This window comes from Haliaeetus leucocephalus, unplaced genomic scaffold (genome assembly GCF_000737465.1).
Source record: "Haliaeetus leucocephalus isolate CR32 unplaced genomic scaffold, Haliaeetus_leucocephalus-4.0 Scaffold450, whole genome shotgun sequence".
In the NCBI taxonomy this organism is placed as follows: Eukaryota; Metazoa; Chordata; class Aves; order Accipitriformes; family Accipitridae; genus Haliaeetus; species Haliaeetus leucocephalus.
Window position 1 is genome coordinate 11,017,687 of NW_010972886.1, and position 19,217 is coordinate 11,036,903.

The 19,217-nt window shown below is 37.0% G+C and overlaps 1 protein-coding gene across 2 annotated transcripts in view; it reads left to right on the forward strand.

Moving 5' to 3' along the window:
• KIF16B (kinesin family member 16B) overlaps positions 1-19,217 on the forward strand; it is a 148,346-nt gene that overhangs the window by 33,969 nt on the left and 95,160 nt on the right. For both annotated transcript variants that reach the window (XM_010574790.1, XM_010574791.1), the window contains 2 exons: positions 1,628-1,693; positions 6,123-6,182. In XM_010574790.1, coding sequence (XP_010573092.1) covers positions 1,628-1,693; positions 6,123-6,182 — 126 coding nt within the window. The remainder of the gene's footprint in view (positions 1-1,627; positions 1,694-6,122; positions 6,183-19,217) is intronic.

Below are 19,217 nucleotides of genomic sequence, written 5' to 3' on the forward strand. Positions count from 1 at the left end.
ACCACAGCATAAGGAGACCGAGTAGTCACATATTTCCTGGGTCTAGCCTGATGGCCTGAGGAAGTACTTTATCTAGTATCTTAAAAGAAGTAGAAGGTATAAAGTATTTAAGATGCATAAATATAAAAATGTAGAAGTATTGGAGGGTGTGAACAATACGTTTTATTTCTGTTTGGCCACACGGTACATTAGAAAGCATGTAACATGCTAAATACGTAAAAGTATTTTCAGTGGTGATGTAAGAAAACGTGTTTTCTTCCCTTTTGCACGATTCTCTTTCTTATTCTTTTATCAGTATTAGCCACTATAAACGTTTGCAGCATAAGCTCAGTTAGGCTTAATTTCCTCTCTGTTTCCAGGATGGTGAAACCAAGCTAACAATAAGGAATATGCAATCGGCTCAGGCCAGTTGTGTCTTCTAAATAATGTCACTTGGGACTGCTAGATTTCATACTTGAGCCAATGTGATTTACGAGTATCTGAAATGATACTTCAGATTTATTTCTAGAACTATCTAATTTTATTTTAGATAGGCTATGCAATGTGAAATGTCAGTTCAGCATAGACTTTTTTTAATAGAAGGCTAGTACTTCAGCTAGATTTCATGCTATAAAACATTTGCTGAAAAAGGAGATGGGACCACACTTGGAAGCAGTAATAGATATTGTAGATGATTGAAGTGGTGAGCTCTGCTTTTTTACAAACAATTAGAAAACTCTTTCTGGGGTTGAATTACTCTATTATACTTGTGTTTCTCCCGTATTCTTTAGGAGGGGAAAATGAATTTATTTTCAAAATATGGTTTGATTTAGAGTTGGCAAAGTAGACGTAACTTGGACCCCTTTGAAGATCTAATGCTTTGACCTAATTCCAAGCTGTAAAACAGTGGATACCACAAAATAAATCTGGTTCAGTCGTAGGATGTGATAGATGTCTGTGTGGGAGACAATAGCAAACTTGCTTCAGTTAATTGAATTTGTGATGGTTGGTAAAACAGCAGGTGGTGTTATGTATGCACAGTAGAATATAAATCTCTGTATAATTTCTTTTGTGGTTTTCCTTTATATTCCCAGAGTACTGTATTGCAAATGCTTCTGTAGATCACTGAAAATACTGGTTACCAAAATATAGTGCTGGATTCAGTGTAGCAGGTCACATAACAATAAGTATTGCTTGTGTGAGTGCATGTTGTATAGTAGTTTTCCTTTTCTAAGGCCAGCTACCTTCGTTATATTTATTAAAGATAAGCAATATACATATGTATTACAGCAAAATGGTTAACTATTGGTGCATAATAGATTTTCATGTTTAACAGAAATATAAAGATAGATGTATCAGGAATTACCAGTTATAAACTTGTGCGTGGTTTCAGTGTCTGCATGTGTGTGACCATGTGTATACATAGTGAATGAAAATAGTACTCTCAAACCGATGATTTGTATTTGAAATATCTGCTTTGACAAGATTTTGATTATTCTGCTTACAGTATTTCAAGGTAAAATGTTAGAGTTTAAAATACTTCATCCTAAATAATTAAAAAAGTTGAACAATTGCATTTGATTCCACCAGAAATTGTTACTTTTTTCTTCCCTTTTTTTAACTTGATGTTTACTTTTTACAATTTTAGATTGCACTCTTGGATTCTCCAACAGCTTTAAGTATGGAAGAAAAGCTTCAGCAGAATGAAGCAAGGGTGAGTTATAATTTCATAAAACAGTTTTTAAACAAAAAAAAAAGGAAAGGGGGGGGTCTGGATGCAAGAGTGTTGGTAATTTTCAGAATTTTTTTTTTTGATAACTAAATTTTCTCCCACCAAACAGCATTGTCTTGGTGCTTTTTTCAAAAAAACCCCACCTATGTGTGAACTTGTGATTTCGTTACTCTACTAATGTTAGATAACATTGTAACTAAGGACAAAGTATATCTTTGATATTTATATAACAGTTTTATTTAATGAAAATATTTGTTCCCAGGCCAGCTTACCTTACTTAAAATAGTATGTTTGTAAATCGAATAGAGAGGGAAAAGCCACTAAATCAGAGTAGTCAGTGACCACAGTAACAAAGCGTTCAGTGCATAGAAAATAGAGTAAAAGATTTATGGGAAAATGTTCAACACTTTTATGTTTTCAAGTAATCAATAGCTTGTGTTGTGGGGTAAGTTTTCAGAAAATTTCAGTCTTTAAATCTGGTATGTACAAATATGGTCAGTGCCTAATTAGCTGTCTTTTTTGGAGGGGTCTAAGATCTAGGTGTACTTCATAGTGTGCCTCACAGCAGGTTGTTTTAATAATCCAGCCCACTGTAGAGGCTGGGTAAAATTCCCAGACAGTTTAGATATGCTCATAGGGTCCAAAATAATATAGTTATAATCGTACTCTCATTTCTCTAATTTACAATCTTTCATTCTTATTCTGTCATTCTATGTTAATTCTCTTCTATATATTTGCATATTTTTAAAGCTACTGCAAACTGCTTTAAAAAAATAGTATTACTCAGACTTTGGAAGAGGAGAGAGGAAAGTATTTGGAATCATTCAGCTACATGACAGCAAATATTTAGTTCTGAATATAGTCAAGAAGATGCCAATCAAACGTAGATATGATGCCTTTAAAAAATAAGGGGCTTCTTAGCTGGTTTAAATTGTAAGGTTTACACTGGTGCTGCTTAGACCTTTACAATTAGAGAATAAATGCATTGCTTTGAGAATCCTGTTTTGACCTAAGTAATTTGTACAGTATCTCTCTGTGCTTTTCAGGATTCCCATTGGTAACACCAATTTTAAAGACATGTTGAAATACTTTTCAGTGAAATGATACTTTAAAAATAAACATTGTGACAAAAATGGATGAAATGTGTGTATTAGTATGAACCACAGCTGCAAAGTAGACTCCAGGCTTCTCTATAAACCAAGTTTTTGGTAGGATTGCATACCCTGTAGTATATGCAGGAATCCTTACTGTGTTGTATTCAATAATTAAAGTAGGACCTGCATAAATGTAGTATGAGCCTTCAGTTGCAAATTATTTTTTTCATATTCATACTAGGTTTTAAAAAGTTTTTAGCTGAATCAGAGATGAATGATAATATTGTTAGTACATGTAGTGTGCTTTTATTTTTGTGCACAAATGAAAAGCTTTTATCTAAGAGTAGCTGAGTAATATAAACTGCTGACTATATGCTAATTAGAGTATGTTATTCATGCTCTGACAGTAATCACTGCTTGTCCTGCTCAGAAGTGTTGGCCTCTCTGTGTGGCGAGTATATCGAGCATATTTTATTATCTTTTGTCAGCCTCATTAGAAGGTTATGTGATTACTATTCATGATAATTACAATAGACATAATTACTGAAAATTCTTAGTGGATATTACAGTGGTTATAGCTTTTTTTTATAATTGAATGAGTGCATTAATTACTTTGTTCATACAGATCCAAAGACTTTATCGCCATATTTAAATTATCTGAGAAATATATGGTGGCTTTCTTTAATGAGTTGATTTGTCCTTATAGAAGAACAATTTTTAAATTGTTTCTGAGGAATAAAAATTGTTGTGGTATGGTGAATAGACTTACAATAGACCTTCTTCGTGTTTTTCTTTAATCTTTTCAATTATTTTCTTGTTTTAACATTCTGATTAGAGGCACTAGGAATGATAATGATGCATTGAAAAATGTGCTTACTTTTCTTTGTTGAAATCCTGAGATACAGGTGGAGATGAGAGAAGGTTCTTTAGTTCTCATTGATTAATTTGCAGCTGATCTGCAAAGACAACCAGGAAAGTAGGCTGCAGGTGGCAAATGTGGAGATGTTTGGAGGAACTGCATTGAAGACTTTTTTTCTACAGTGGCTTTATATGTGAAGTAATAAAGGGACATAGCTGTAGGTTGGTTTTTTTCCAGCTTTTCTGCAGATGAAGTGAATTCAAATAATAAAAGTTTGTGTATGTTTTTTAAAAGTCTATGTATTTAATTCCTGCACAGAATTCTGGTGATTTAAAAAATGGAAGTTTTTGTGTGTGTGTATATTTTTATTTGATGTGATTATGATTCCAAGTCAGCCAGGGCTTTGAGGTGGGTCTACCTGAATCACCCTCTACGCACTGCTTTCTAAAAAGTCTGAAAGGCTCTGAAATGAAAAGAAACTTTACTAATACAGAGGTTATGAAAGTTAACTTACGAGATGGACAACTGGATGAGTATGAAAGGCAGTACAAAACCTAAGCTTCTATCAGTCTAGCCTCGGTGCTGGGGAAGGTTATGGAGCAGATCATCTTGAGTACCATCACGTGGCACGTACAGGACAACCAGGTGATCAAGCCCAGTCAGCATGGGTTTATGAAAGGCAGATCCTGCTTGACTAACCTGATCTCCTTCTATGACAAGGTGACCCACTGGGTGAATGAGGGAAAGGCTGTGGATATTGTTTACCTGGACTTTAGTAAAGCCTTTGATACTGTTTCCCACAGCATTCTCCTGGAGAAACTGGCTGCTCATGGCTTGGACGGGCATACTCTTTGCTGGATAAAAAACTGACTAGATGGCTGGGCCCAAAGAGTTGTGAATGGAGTTAAATCCAGTTGGCAGCTGGTCATAAGTGGTGTTCCCCAGGGCTCAGTATTGGGTCCAGTTCTGTTTAATATCTTTATCAATGGTCTGGAAGAGGGGATCGAGTGCACCCGCAGCAAGTTTGCAGACAACACCAAGCTGGGCAGGAGTGTTGATCTGCTTGAGGGTAGGAAGGCTCTACAGAGAGGTCTGGACAGGCCGAGGCCAATTTTATGAGGTTCAACAAGGCTAAGTGTTAGGTCCTGCACTTGGGTCGCAACAACCCCATGCAGCGCTACAGGCTTGGGGAAGAGTGTCTGGAAAGCTGGCTGGTGGAAAAGGACCTGAGAGTGTTAGTTGACAGCCGGCTGAATATGAGCTGACAGTGTGCCCAGGTGGCCAAGAAGGCCAACAACATCCTGGCCTGTATCAGAAATAGTGTGGCCAGCAGGAGCAGGGAAGTGATTGTCCCCCTGTACTCGGCACTGGTGAGGCTGCACCTCAGCTGCTGTGTTCGGTTTTGGGCACCTCACTGCAAGAAAGGCATTGAGGTGCTGGAGTGTGTCCAGAGAAGGGCAACAAAGCTGGTGAAGGGTCTAGAGAACAAGACTTATGAGGCATGGCTGAGGGAACTGGGTTTTTTTAGTCTGGAGAAGATGAGGCTGAGGGGAGACCTTATCATTCTCTACAACTACCTGAAGGAAGTTGGGTGTCCTGAAGCGAGGTGGATGTCCGTCTCTTTTCCCAGGTAACAAGAGATAGGACAAGAGGATATGGCCTCAAGTTGTGCCAGGGGAGGTTTAGATTGGATATGAGGAAAATTTTCTTCACCAAAAGGGTTATCAAGCACTGGAACAGGCTGCCCAGGGAACTGGTTGAGTCACCATCCCTGGAGGTATTTAAGACATGTAGATGTGGCGCTTAGGGATGCGTTCTGGTGGTGGCCTTGTCAGTTCTAGGTTAGCAGTTGTACTTGATGATCTTAAAGGTCTTTTCCAACCTGAATTATTCTATGATTCTGTACCCAGTGCTCTCCCTGTCTGTAATGCATTTGCAAGTAGCTTCTCACTTCTGTGCTGATTTCAACCAAGTGTGTGATTTCTAAGTTGCAACAAACTTTGCTCTGATTCTCTCCTGAAGGCTGCCTGTCTGCTTCTTCCTCTGCATGCCATCCTCTGGAGGGTATTTTAGCCTGAACATGCCTAACTGCACTGTAGGAAAAGAGCTGTTGCCTTGTTACAGCAAAGGGATCAATCTGTGGCAGTAGCCTTTGTAGGACTGACGAAGCACTTTATGGAATTATTCCATTTCTTTGAAAATGCCTGCCATTATTTGAAGGGGCTATCCCTATCCTTTGTTTCATTTTATACTATAAATAAAAATTCTGTGATTTTCCATTCTGAGAGAGATAATGTAGGTATGGGCACTTATTGCAGGAGCAACAGTGCTCTTCTATATGTTTAAGTATTAAACTTCACAAAGAATTGCACAAATACTTAGCACTTCTCTGAGAATGTATTATCAAGGACTTTAGAAGAGATGTGATTTTTTTCCCAATATTTGTTTTCTTTCAAAGGTACAAGAACTGACCAAAGAGTGGACAAACAAGTGGAATGAAACTCAAGATATTCTGAAAGTAAGGCAAATAAATTTATTTTTAATTTGGCATTTGACCTAGCCTTAGCATTTTTCCTTGAAAAAAAGAAGTTCCTGTTCTAAGTCACCTTCTTTGACTGTTTTTACTAACACAAAATTTTCTTAGTCTTGTTTTGGCTTATTCCAAATAATTAGTTTTTAAGGGCTTTTAAGAGTAAATATTCAGGCAGAGTGGTGTTTTTGAATAAGATTTTAAATAATATTAATAAAAATTAGCACAACTCCTTTCTTTTCTTCATCGTAGTGACCTCACAGTGTGAACCAGCTTATCTCTAACAAATCTTTAAATTACTGAATGTTTTTATTAAGTTGCAAACGAAGAAAACCTGGGGCAGGGGCAAGCGGATCCCTCATCCCCTTGGTATTTGTGTTGTATCAACAAGACTTGTGAATAATCACCTTTTATGTTATACTGGGTATCTCAGTGAATGCAGTGCATAGTGGATACAGATTTTTGCATTGGCCTTCAGATTCACGTTTTGGTCAGAAATGGCTTGTAAACTTGAAAAACAACTTTGAATGGAATTTCTGCAGTTGAATGTCCTCCAGTAAGTCTGCATCAAACCAAACAGATGCATCTGACCTAAGTGTGTGCTGGAGTCCCAAGCACAGGGATTTCTGCAGCTGATTCACATAAACTGGCCTGTGTTGCACTCTTTATGTGACTCCAGACTACTTCTGGAGCATTTAAATCCACACAGTGCTCTCTTGCTTTTTGTAGATTTAGTAGCGATCCAAGAGGGCACCTTAGTGATTTCCGTACTTTTTTTTGCATCATATGGATTGAGACTTTTGTGTTCTCTGCATGTATCTGTGCTTTCCTGCTGTCCAGTTGTACTGGTAAAATTTTATATTGACGTTTGGCTCATGATTAAGGTAATGGTCTGAGGTGATATTTTAATGGGCCACTTTATGATTGCATACATGCATACAAGCACATGTGTGCACGTGCGCGTGCACACACACACACAGAGGAATAATTCCCACAGTTTCTTTTCCATAACATAGACTAACAATTTTTTGCCAAATGTTTTAACTATTTTGTTAAATAAAAATTTTGAAAAGAAAGCTTAAGCTTTTGTGACTTGTGGTATATGCTGAACATAAACTTGTTTGGAGTGCAATTCAAGCAAGCATTTAGAAGTAATTTTTTAATTCTCCTTATCACTGATCTGAAACTTGATTTTTGTAGTTGATTTGTTTTTCTGTGTATCACTTTTTGATTCCTTTAATTTTTTTTTAATTTCATCACAGTGTCTTTTATCTGACTTCCAAATAAGTTGAATGGCTCCATGCTTAAAAATAAAACACAAATAGTATAGAGAACAGAGCAGGGTTGGTAACTGCATAGCAGATGGCATGACAGAATGGACTGTTTAATGTCTATCTAGATACTGAACTGGGAATTAATATTCAGAAAACATTCAGAGATGTTTTGGGTCCAATTTTACATTATTTTTGTGTTATTTTGTTATTTTGAAGCATCTATACCTACATAGAACTTTAATAATCCTCTCTTTACTCATGTCTGGATTGGCAGTTCATCATCATGTGGAGAATTTGTCAATTTTGGTCAATTGTGAAAGTGAGCATGATATAGCGTAAGGGCAGTTTTTAAAGCTTTATGTTGGAAATGCACTGATTTTCGCACAGAAATTACAGAATTGTAGGAGGCGTTAACTGAACAGTTCATATAAACAAGGGAAAGCTGTGTTTGTTAAATAGCTGAACATAAAGGACTTAAACACAGAAGATGTAATTCTACTTTTCTGGGACTGAGCTTTTGTTATCGTGCAGCTTCTGTACTTTGCACTTTTATATGCTGATATTTGAGTATATGAACATGGCTTATATTTCACTTTTGGGTTAAAGGCAGTTGATAAAACTTTCTTGGCCCTGAAAAACTGAAAATCTGCAAAAGATTTCTTGGTTGTACTGTTTTGTTTTACACCATTTTACTGAAGCTATCCAGATTTTTATTCACTTCTTGTTTAACGATTCCTGAAATCATTGCCAGCATATGAGTTAAAAAGGGCTTTTTGGTAGCGCACCAAGGTGAGTCATGAAAGCAGATTTTAAACTATAGAAAGCAGTGGTTTTTCTTGTAATAGACTCCCTATAAGTTCACTGGCTTTTTTGTTTTATTATTGATGTACCCCCTCTTGCACACAGACAGTACACATTGTTAATTTGTAAAACTAGAATGTCTCCACACCCCTTGAGAAATGAGGCTGTCTTTTTTTTGTCCACCTCAGTACAGTCACAACTGCAACTTTATCCATGCCATAATTCAGTAACTTTCAGGACTTTCTTCATTAAGGTACTTAGAACATCACATTTGTATTTGTTTAAAACCTGCTTCCTCTTGCCTCCCTCTGGGCTTGCAGTACTGAGATAGTTGCTGCCTTTAAGTTCCTGCCCTGCAGCAGGCTTGGAGAATTAAAAACCTTTTGCTTTTCAGTCCCCAACACCTTTTGCTCCAAATCTTTTAGGCAGTTGATTTTGGAAATTCATGTAAACAGCTACCTATTACCTATTCATACGTGGCTGTCAGATGCAAGGGCACTTGCTAGTAGCTGAATGGGATTTCCTACTCTATTATATGTAGTTATGCTTTTTCATACTAAGTTCTAAATATCAGAGTTCACATGGTTTTGAATTGTTCTCACAGGCTGATGGGAAAATCTGCTTATGTTTAAATCCAAAATAATTGAAAGGATTTTGTATAAGCCTTTTAAAATACAAGATGACAGATTAATAGGGCATGCTGGTGTCTTCTACTAGATTAACAGATACTGCCGGAAAAAGTTACCTAGCTTTTACCGAATACAGTGCTTTTGTCGGGCCTGACAAAGAAGTGATGCATACTGTTTTGCAGGGAAGATAGTCCTCAAAACTGTTCACCCTTGCCAGTTATTTTGAACCTTGTTTTTAAGTTAGATGAGCAATGTCTAAATGCTACCTTGAAAATAATTCATAGAGAATGGAAAATACTATCCAGCTAGAAAATACTGAGGAAGAGAGAATACCGTGTGAAGGCAAGTTTTTGATATAAAGTATTTGGCAGCTTAAAATTCAGTTATTTCAGATGGCACAGTGCCATATATGCAGCTGACATGTACATCCCAGTATTCTTCCTTATTTCTGCTTGTAGCTTTCATGCCTTTTGACGTTTGTCTCTACGTAGTTCACCTGATGGTAAGGTTTTCCATCACAGTGTACATCTTCAGACTGAGTATGTTGAACTACCCTATCTATAAATGTCAGTTCTGGATTTGGTGCAGAGTCTCTATGGCTGAATGCCATTATCAGCTGTGAACATCTTGTATAATCCTTCATATATGCTGTTGTCAGATTGGACATATCTTGGAATGGTGATAGTAGTATTGATAGCGTGCTCTCTCTCATTCATGCATTTGGAAGAAACCCTTTTGCAGGGCGACTGCCTGGGTTTCTCTGGAGTCTGCATTACTGTCAGCTCACACCTAAAGCCCAAATCTTTCCATTTTACTTATGCAAAGATCAGGACACTGCAGACCTTGGGGTTTTAAATTTGTGCTGACTCCATATGAAGTATTCTTTATTGTGTAGCATGGCAGCTTCTTGGCGTTGTTAATCTGTCTGAAGTGACAAGCATTGTTTCCACCAGTGATGTTTGTTTTCATCCTTGACCTCCTCACTATAATACAGCATGACACTAACCTTATTAACCTAGTATTACAATTTGTCCCCTGTTCCTCTTTTTAATCAAAGGGAGGATATTTTAATGCTTAATAAACTTAATATGTGGAATTATGCTTCAGCATTGGCCAAAAAACTGCATTGAAAACCAAGGCGATAGTGTTGAAGCCCACAGGCTTTGGGTTATTTCCTAAAATGTCACCAGCTGTCAAAAGAATTGCACTTTACAGAACAGCACTGCTTTACATTGCTTCTCTATCTTCAGGTGTCTTGAAACCTCAGCATTTACTCAACTCTAGGATTTTGCTTTCGTCTCACTCTCATTGAATCTTTCTATGGATTTTTTTTTTCCCCTTCTGTTAATGTTCTTCTGTACACATCCCCAAAAAGAAGAGGAGGTGGGAAGGAAAACTGTTTGCTCTTTTCCTTAGCTTAGTCCTTTTTGTATTGTTCTGTTGAAGATCAATCCTGGAGTCTGTAATTTATTTGGGTGCTTTCTAAGATGTTAGAGTAACCTCTCCAACTTTCGCTTTTCTCTTTCTTTGAGGCTTTAATTGGTACAAAACTTCTTTTGATGTGGCTGCTATATTTGACTCTGTGTTGTCATTTTCCTAGAGATCTTTTTTCTTTTTCTGGCATCTTACTTTTGTAATCTTTTGTGCATGTTCCAATTTCTTTCTCTAACGTTTAGCAGCTTTTATATTAATCTTTTTAAAATGTGTACTCCTTTTATATAATTCTCTGCTGTTTTTTCTTCCCAACTTGCTTTTAAATTTCTTTTCCCCTTTACTGTTTGTGTAGAAATTGGTTTGACTTTTAGCTTTTGCCTTTTTGATGTATGTCATTTGTACTTAGCATTAAGGTATTTAGATGCGCCTTTTTTTTTCCAGTTTTAAGTAGATTTAGAGTTACCTTTTATTTTGTTTCCTGTTTGATTCTAATCATGTCATTAGCTTTGTGTGGCAGAGCTCAACTGATGTCAAAGGATGCAGAGGTATCTGTCTTCACAGAGTCTATTAAAGGATGGTGTCTTTTTTGTGTGTGTGTGTCTAATTCTCATGATCAATAGTTCAACTAGTAACTGCTTCAACTGGGTTTGTCCTGTTGGATTTAGTGACACATCCTCACATTCCTCAATAATACTAATTCTGCTGCAGCACTTTACCACATGTTGTGTAAATATGTTATTGAACACTTGTTTATTTGATCTTTTTCTTTTTGGTGCCTTTTGGTTGAGTACTGGTTAGTAGTACATTTTTATGCCTTAACAGTGGTTAAGAAGAAAACTGAGAAGAAAACTGTATGTCTATCTTCAAGCATTAACATCTATAACTTTTTTTTTTTATATCATGCCTGTTTTGGGGGGAGATGAAATACTCTTAGCTTGCCGTGATGAATAAATACAGACTAATACCAAACAGTTATTTTGGTAGACATCTAAAGAGGGGAATTTTCTTTCTCTAGGAATCTTGGCTATACCCACTAAAGACACTAGGAGACCAAACCTCAAAGTAATTAGGTGCTGATTAGGGTGGCAGAAACTATATTTTGACTTCAATCATTTCCTTTCTATGCTGGCTTGTATACTGTAGCGAAGAGCAGTTGTTCTGTCAAGAGCAGTTTGTTGTGTTCTATATAAATGCTGCATTATTCTACATTTGTTTGCATTTCCAGATAATTTTTAAACCACAGTTGCTGAATGGTATTTAAACACCATTATCTCAGTTCTGCCTGTAAGGCCTAGCATACATCACTATTTTCCTGTTCTATGCCTTTTTGTTACTTCCTGTTAACCTTAACTGGCTTGTCTCCTTTTCCTCTTCTCACTTGTTTTGTGTTCTACCCCAGTATCCCTTCAGTGAGCATTTTTCTTCACTCTTTCATGTCTTTGTTTTAATAACCTCAGTCCTCAGGTGAAAAGTGCTCTCAATTAACACCTGCTACTTTCACATAAAATTCTTGTGTCTACTAAATCCACTTTTTGATGGCTGTAGGGTAGAGAAATTGTGCAAGCTCTTGGGCTCCTGAAGAACAAACTGTAGAACTTTAAAAAAGTACTTATTGCAATACTACTAATGTTGATAGTCCATTAACCATGGCATGCACTTCTTGTCCAAAAAACCAGTACTTCTGACGCTTCCCCATTCAGTGCCTTTAGTAACCAACAGGATTTTGTGGGTTTTGTGCCTATTCCATACTAAGATTACTAGAACATTAGGAACCTAATGCATAATGTAGTTGTCTTAGGTCACTGATGATAGCTGTTTTTTTTTTTTAAATTTAGAAATATATAAATGATATAAAATTATTTCATGAACAAAAAATAAATCTTGATATTTGTAATTATTTGTATTAACCTAATCATTTTACCATTGGGTAAATTGGGTATTGGAAAATTGCATATTAAGTAGTTTTTACAAAAGACACCAACATAGGCTTTAATCCTGCCCTTAAAAAGTACCTGTGACTCTTTAAGACTTCTGGACACAGGTCTTTGGAACACAGGTCCTAAAAAGGTTGTATTTACAGGTCAAGTGAAAAAAAAGGGAGTTACAGGAATGGTGTGCATTTATATGCAAAACGATGTATACATGATACTGTATTTAAACTGTTCATTTTCAGCTTTGACATATGTGTTTATTTGTATGTTTGGCAGGAAACACACTTGTTTCTAAGATTTTTTCACATTACAGTAAGTGAATCATTTTTGTAAAATTGTTGCTAGTTAGACATGTTGGTGTTGCATTTTGGTTAGAATGTCTGTTGTTGGCTCTGAAGCATAACTGTACTTTTAATGGGTGACTTAAATCTGTACTTTCATTTGAACAAATTTTATTTCTTATTTTATAACTGCTATTTGTCACCTGTATTGGATAACACTCATTGCGTGCTTCCAGTTTTTGTTTCCTTTCTACAAGCTGTCTTCTGCTTGAATTTTTAAGAAACGTTTAAAAATCACTGCAAAATTAAAATAGGATTGCATATCTATGGAGCTGGCAGAAAGAATTTGTCAGATGTTACTGCTGAATTTGTTTTCCTTTAGAAAAGTTGATAGAATAAATAGAGTAGCAACTCTGTTCCTAGGGATGTTTGCTTTTTCAACAATTGTTTGCCCTCCAACAATTATGTAATATATGTACATTTATCAAACTGAATTTGTATGGAAAGGAAAAATGCACATTTGCATTAAATAGTCTCTTATTAACAAATTATGCTTAATAGGATTCCCTTCACCTGGCTTGTGAAGGTTGTGCAGAAGATAAATTACTAAGAATGTTTTAAAAGGGCTGATGTTAATTATTCTTGCTTACCTCTGTCAGAAATCACACAATGAATGATAATAGATTCTCTTTCTCTAGAAGCCTGTTTGAATGTGGTTTTGGTTTCTTGCACTAGATGTCAGTGCAGATACAAAAATCGGGTTCCTCTGTATGCTCAATTCAGATTTAATTCAGATATTTTTAAGGCAAAATCATTTGCAGTATCTTGACTTTCATTGCTGTTTGGATCTACTAAAATAAATTTATGAGAATGCCAAAATGCTGGTTTAGGAGCAAGTCCCGAAGAACCTAAGTAACTGTTTTGACAGAAATGCTTCTGAACAACAATTCACAGGTGGGATGCACTGTAAAGTGATTATGTACATCCAAAATTATTGCAATTATTTGTCAGTACATTTTTCAACTCTCTTTTTCATATGACTATCTAGAACGTTTGACAAATTACTTTAGCCAGAGCCTTTAAAACATATTTATTTTATTGATTTTGTTGTAGCTCTGATATTTTAGGGGTATAAAAGAACAGTTTCTGGGAGAGGTAGTATCTTTTAATTTGACCAGGGTAATATAGTTCAGAAAGCAAACAGGCTTCTCCACCTACAGATCTTTCACTAGGCTACTTCTGCTATTTGCTTTCTGTTTTAATGGATCTTGCAGTTGAAAAGCCAGTGGCAATGATATGCAGCTTCTATTTGTAACTGTTTCTTTTAACATTTTTCTCTTCATTAATCACTTCTGTAGATTTATAATTGAATTTCAGTAAATTAAAATTTAATAAGTTTATTGGGCTTTTTCCATCTTTTTTTGAGGAAGTTGTCTGACAACAAGGGAGTGTTCACTGTTCTCAATCCTTGTACAGTATTTACCCAGAACTCCTGCCTCCTGAGCAATGACAAGTAATATCTAGTTTAGCTCTCATTTTATTAGGGTTTCTTTTCTGATACCTGGCCTTGTGTATTATTTATTTATTTCCCAAGTGTAGCAGTTATGGGCAGTGGTAGTAGTCCATAAGTTGGGACAAATTGTCATTACTAAATGTCACATAGCTTCCCTTCCCCAAAGCCTCTACAGGTTCTTTGTTCTTTGGGGGTTGCTTCAGTATCAGGGACATGAAAACAGAACATTATCCCCTCCCCCCCTTTTTTTTTTTGCCATTAAGATAAAATTAATGTATTTTCATCCCAGGATCTTTATGCTATTGGCCAGCCCACAGATTTCTGCTTTGGAATTTCAGTTTGGACAGAGATTATACAAACATGATTTTTTTTACCCTAAATAGCCATTATTTTTCATACTATATTACTGAACAGATGCCATTATTAAATGATGATTATTGCTTTACCTGATCATCCCCCTTGCTTCAGTCTGGTAAGTATGCCTAGGTCAATGCAAACTGAGAAGACAGGCAATACAGTAGAGAGAGTTTTCTATAAAAGCAAACAAACAGAAGCTTTTTAAGGGGTTATATGCTTGTCCTGAGATATACATTGCTTTTTCTTCAGAAGAGCAGCTCTCATTGCTCTTCACTCACCAATGGTTTTTTTTTTTTTTTAGTGCTTTGTCCACTCTCAGCATTGGCTTGCTGTTGTCAGAGGAAGAAAAAAAAACTAAATTGGGAACTGGTGCTACTGATCTACTGTAGCTCTTTTCCTAATAGAAACACTATTGAAAGGGTCTCAGCCACCTGGGGAATGCCGAGTGCAGCAGTCAAAAGTAGATTTCAAAAGAAATAGTTGTCTGATTTCAGGTCTGTCTGCCACCTGTGTTCATCTTATTAAGAAACCTCCTTTTTCTCTTGCAGCCTTTTTAGCTGCTTGCGATGCCTCTGCAGTGGACTGACCACTTTTAACTTTCAGTTTCCACTAGAAAGTTGCGATCAAGAGATGCCTAATGGTACTGATTGTTTTTTATTTCAATTTTAAACTGTTTTTCCCACTTGAAACCACCTGGACCATCAGAGAAGCATGGTCAGGGGCGGCCGTTTCTGAGCTCACCAGCCATGGATTAAGGCAGGGGTGAATAGTTTGGTTGACCCAGGCTGTTCATTCCAGAAGAGGGCCTCTGGCTTCTAGGAATAACCATACTCCCAAGTATTTCGCTGCTGTCCTCCTTACAACTGGGGCCCTGCATTTGTAGATTACCCAGGCCATGCTTAGCTTTAATCCACCCCTAGGGCATGTAGGCGGTTTTCAAATGAGAGGGAGTCAGACAGAGTGAGTTGCTTTTGAAATCCTTTCTACAGCTCAGATGCCACTTGTTCAACAATTCCTCCTGGGCATTTGATCTGCTTTTCTATTAATTTTCTTGTGGCAGGAAGGGGAGCTAAATTGAAAGCAGTGGAATCTCCTGATTTAGCCTCTAGGATAAAGAAGAAGAAGAAATATACCCTGAAAGCTATTTCTTCTAAAGGATCAGTAGAAAAGTAGTGAGGAAAAAAGACAGCATGTAAATTTCTCACTGGACTTTGTTATGGGAGGGTAAGGAAGCATTCTAACATCAACATTTTAGGTGAAAAACGTAAATTTATCTTGAGTCCCTCAGAAAGGAACTGTTTTTAATGGCAATCTGTATTGGATATGAAATACTAGAACCATTTTATTCTGCTGGTGTTTTTAACAGTATATTTAGGAGTTGATTACTGCATGATTCTGATAGCTTTGGGTACACGGTACTGTTGTGCACCTGATTTAATGTGTTAACTGGTAACTGAGCATAGCCTTGATTCATACAGCCATACTGTGGTAGAAGTGCTGCTGGAGTAGTGTGCTTGTTCTTTGTTCTTCCCAACTACAGAAGTGGTATTTTTAATGAAATTCACTAAGAGATGTCTTAAACACAGATGGCAGCACAAATCTGCTGCTGTTGCAATCAGGCTGTATTCCTGAAGAAAGAAAAGGGCAGGTCCAGTTTCTGACTGCTCTGTGTCTCTTCAGGTTCATTCACTCTATACCTCAGTAGCTGGGCTGTGAGGGACAAGAGCGTGCTGGCAACCAAGCCTATGCATCTTTGTCTGCAAAAAACTTTGCTGTTGTGTTGCTAGTCCTGAAGGCTGTTTTTTCTCCTTGGTAGTTGTTGCTTACTAGTATGCATGGTCCTACTCCTTTCTTCAGTTTTTTTCAATAGCAAGGGTTGCATGTAGGCCCCAAGGAACGGACCAATAGATTGAACGTAATCTATTACTTTAGATTTATATCTACAGAAGTGGAAATGAATTTCTAGATAAATAATAAACAAAACAGAACTCTCTAAGTGAGACACTTCTCAATACTCCCATCCCCCAAGAAACACACAAAAAATGATATAGCTTTTAAAATGAATAAATCTATTAGCTATGAGACTAGGGTTTTTTCCTATAAAATTCCATGACTCATTCATCATCCAGCTTTAGCAACAAATGAGGTAGGAGTCCTGTAGATAATAGTCTAGTTCACTGCATTCTCTTGATTCATTTTCAGAGTACAGTCTATGGAATGAATTATTCACATGTCCTGTAGAAAATATATGATCAAGTAATTAAAGACTGTATTGTAATGCATATGGGAGAAGAGGATGAATTAAGATAGCATATTTCTTTCTCTTCCAGCCAGGCCCTTTCCCCCTTTTAGATACCAGTGTGAAGAATACTGAAGGCAGAGTTGCTGTCTCTTAACTGGAAGGTATAGTACCTCCTGCTAGGAAGGATCACTAAGGGCAAGAAAAGTCTTGTTCTCTGCCCTGAATGTCAGTGTTGCAATACATAGACTTATATTTCCTTTGAGACTAATGTATGCTCAGTGTGGTCACACATAGCGAGCTGTGAAGAGGTGAAGCCTGCTCCACTGGAGACATAGCAAAATGCTCTGTGCTCCTCATTTTTTTGAAATAGAATAGTTTTCCCTTAAACCCAAGCTAGTGGGTGCAGAAACTAGCCTGCAGCAGATGCTCCAGCATGGAAAATGGCAGCATGGATGGTTTAAGTTTTATTAAGCCACTGGAAAATAGGATTTTACAGACTAGTGTCCAGGAAGCTTGAGCAGCCAAACAGGCATCTCTACTTACAATTAGCCAAATCCTGCCGTTCTATTCAGGCAATTTTTCTCAGATGTCAGTAGTAGTTCTGTCTGTACAAGGTCTGAAGTGTCAAGAAGCAGGCATTTCAACTTGTTAAGTTTGTCCTTGTAACTCCAGGAATGAAGGCCGAATTTCCTGAAAAATTACTTGGAATCTGCCAAGGCTTCTGATGGAAATACTCGCAGCACGTTAAGTATAGTGGTGCTTTTGGGTGCCACTACAATAATAGGGTTTCTGTGTATTAATAGACAGCTGCATGTCGGGAGTGAGCACGTGGCTATCAGTTCTGAGGGGGAAAGAGAAACAATGAAAAATGGAAAAGGTAAGCTGACCTTATGAGACTAAGAACTGCTCCTGTAATTCACTTATTCTTTAAAGGAATAGCATCATTAATTTTCCATCATTCTAGCTTCGGTATCTTAGCAGTTGCTCATTTAAGCAGTTCTGCATTCTGTGTCTGCCTTTTTAATTTACATTCATTTCAGAGAGCTATTGATGCCTGTGTGGGCTGCTGCTGGAGCACCTGCACTTTCATAGTAAGCCATTCACAACAAAACTACAGTTTTCTGATCTTGGTTGTTGCAGACTCTTTAATGGCTTTTCTTGATTGATGAGGGTGGTGTGGTCTAATGCTCTAGGAGACAGGGAAAAATCTGATTAGGAAGTTTCTTCTCGGTTGTGGTTTTCTTTCTGGCTTTTTATAGTAGAAGTTTCTTACTCTCAGAAGACTAAAGTGTCTTAGTTGTACTAAACATTGTGTTTTAATTGTGCTGAAACTGACCCTGGCAGCCAGCAGGATGGTGTTATTTCTTTGTCTCATTGACTAGAAGGAGAAGACATAGTAGAAATTTGTGCCTTATCTAACATACATATGCATGAGGGAATCGATATCCCCTTTCATAATTGATGATTATATAAATAATTACTCTATTGCTTATAAAGGAAGAACATATTTTTAATTTTCAAAAACATTTTATTGGAGTCCTAGGATAGTACAAAACGTAGCTTTGGTATGTTCAGAGATTGTACAGTGCACACCTCCTCACTGATGGTGTGTTCCATATTTCCTCCTTGTTTCCCCTTGCCTCCCAGATAGCAGCTACTACTTTTGTGGCTGGTGGTTCAAAATTTATTTTGTTATTCCAGAAACCATACCTTTGTCAAGCTGAACATAGTAAAACATAGGACAGAAAGAAATTTGATGTTGTATATGCAGCTTTATAGAATACAAAAGAAGCTTGTTTAACAGACACCCTCTAAGAAGAGGAGCAGCTTCACTGATACAATAGGGAACAAAACAGCTTTTCCCAGTTAATGTGTAGGCTGTCGCTTTAATGGGAATCACAAATATTTCAAAGTTGTTTTCTTGTAACAGATTTTTTTTTTTTACCCTCGAATTGTCTTGTCAATCACAATTAGACACAATTGAATTTCTTTCAGCTGCTGCTCAGTGTTTTGTCTTGGCTGATCTCCTTGTGTTAAGTATTTTGTAAGGGAGCCAGCCTGCAGAGCAAGAACTGTGTCCATGTAACCAGTTCCCATCCAAAACATGACAAGCTAAATACGCAGCTCTGCTTCTCCCTTCATCTTTTAAGGAATTATTACTACTAAGCCCAAACCAAATTTCACAATCTTTTGAAATCTTTTTTCTCGTCTCCTACCTCTTCTTCCTGTCATCCATACAGTAAATACTTTCTCATGCTTTGCAGTGGAAGTTCCTTGTTCCTCTTTTAGTTCTTTGTGTAACAGTATGCTTTGAGAAATCTTTTTACATTCTAAACCACTGTATCAATAACTTTCCTAATGCTGGCATTTCTAATGTTTGCTGGCATACATTTCCAATATTTCCTAATAGTGGCAGGATGACTATGTGTATGCTGGTTGTCTGGAAAACTGCTGATGAAATGTCTGCCTGTCTTCCAGGAGGCAATGCAGCATTCAGAAGTAAGGATCTGTTCCATCTCTTCAGTGTGTAGTCTGGATAGTTTAACCCATGCGAAAAGCTC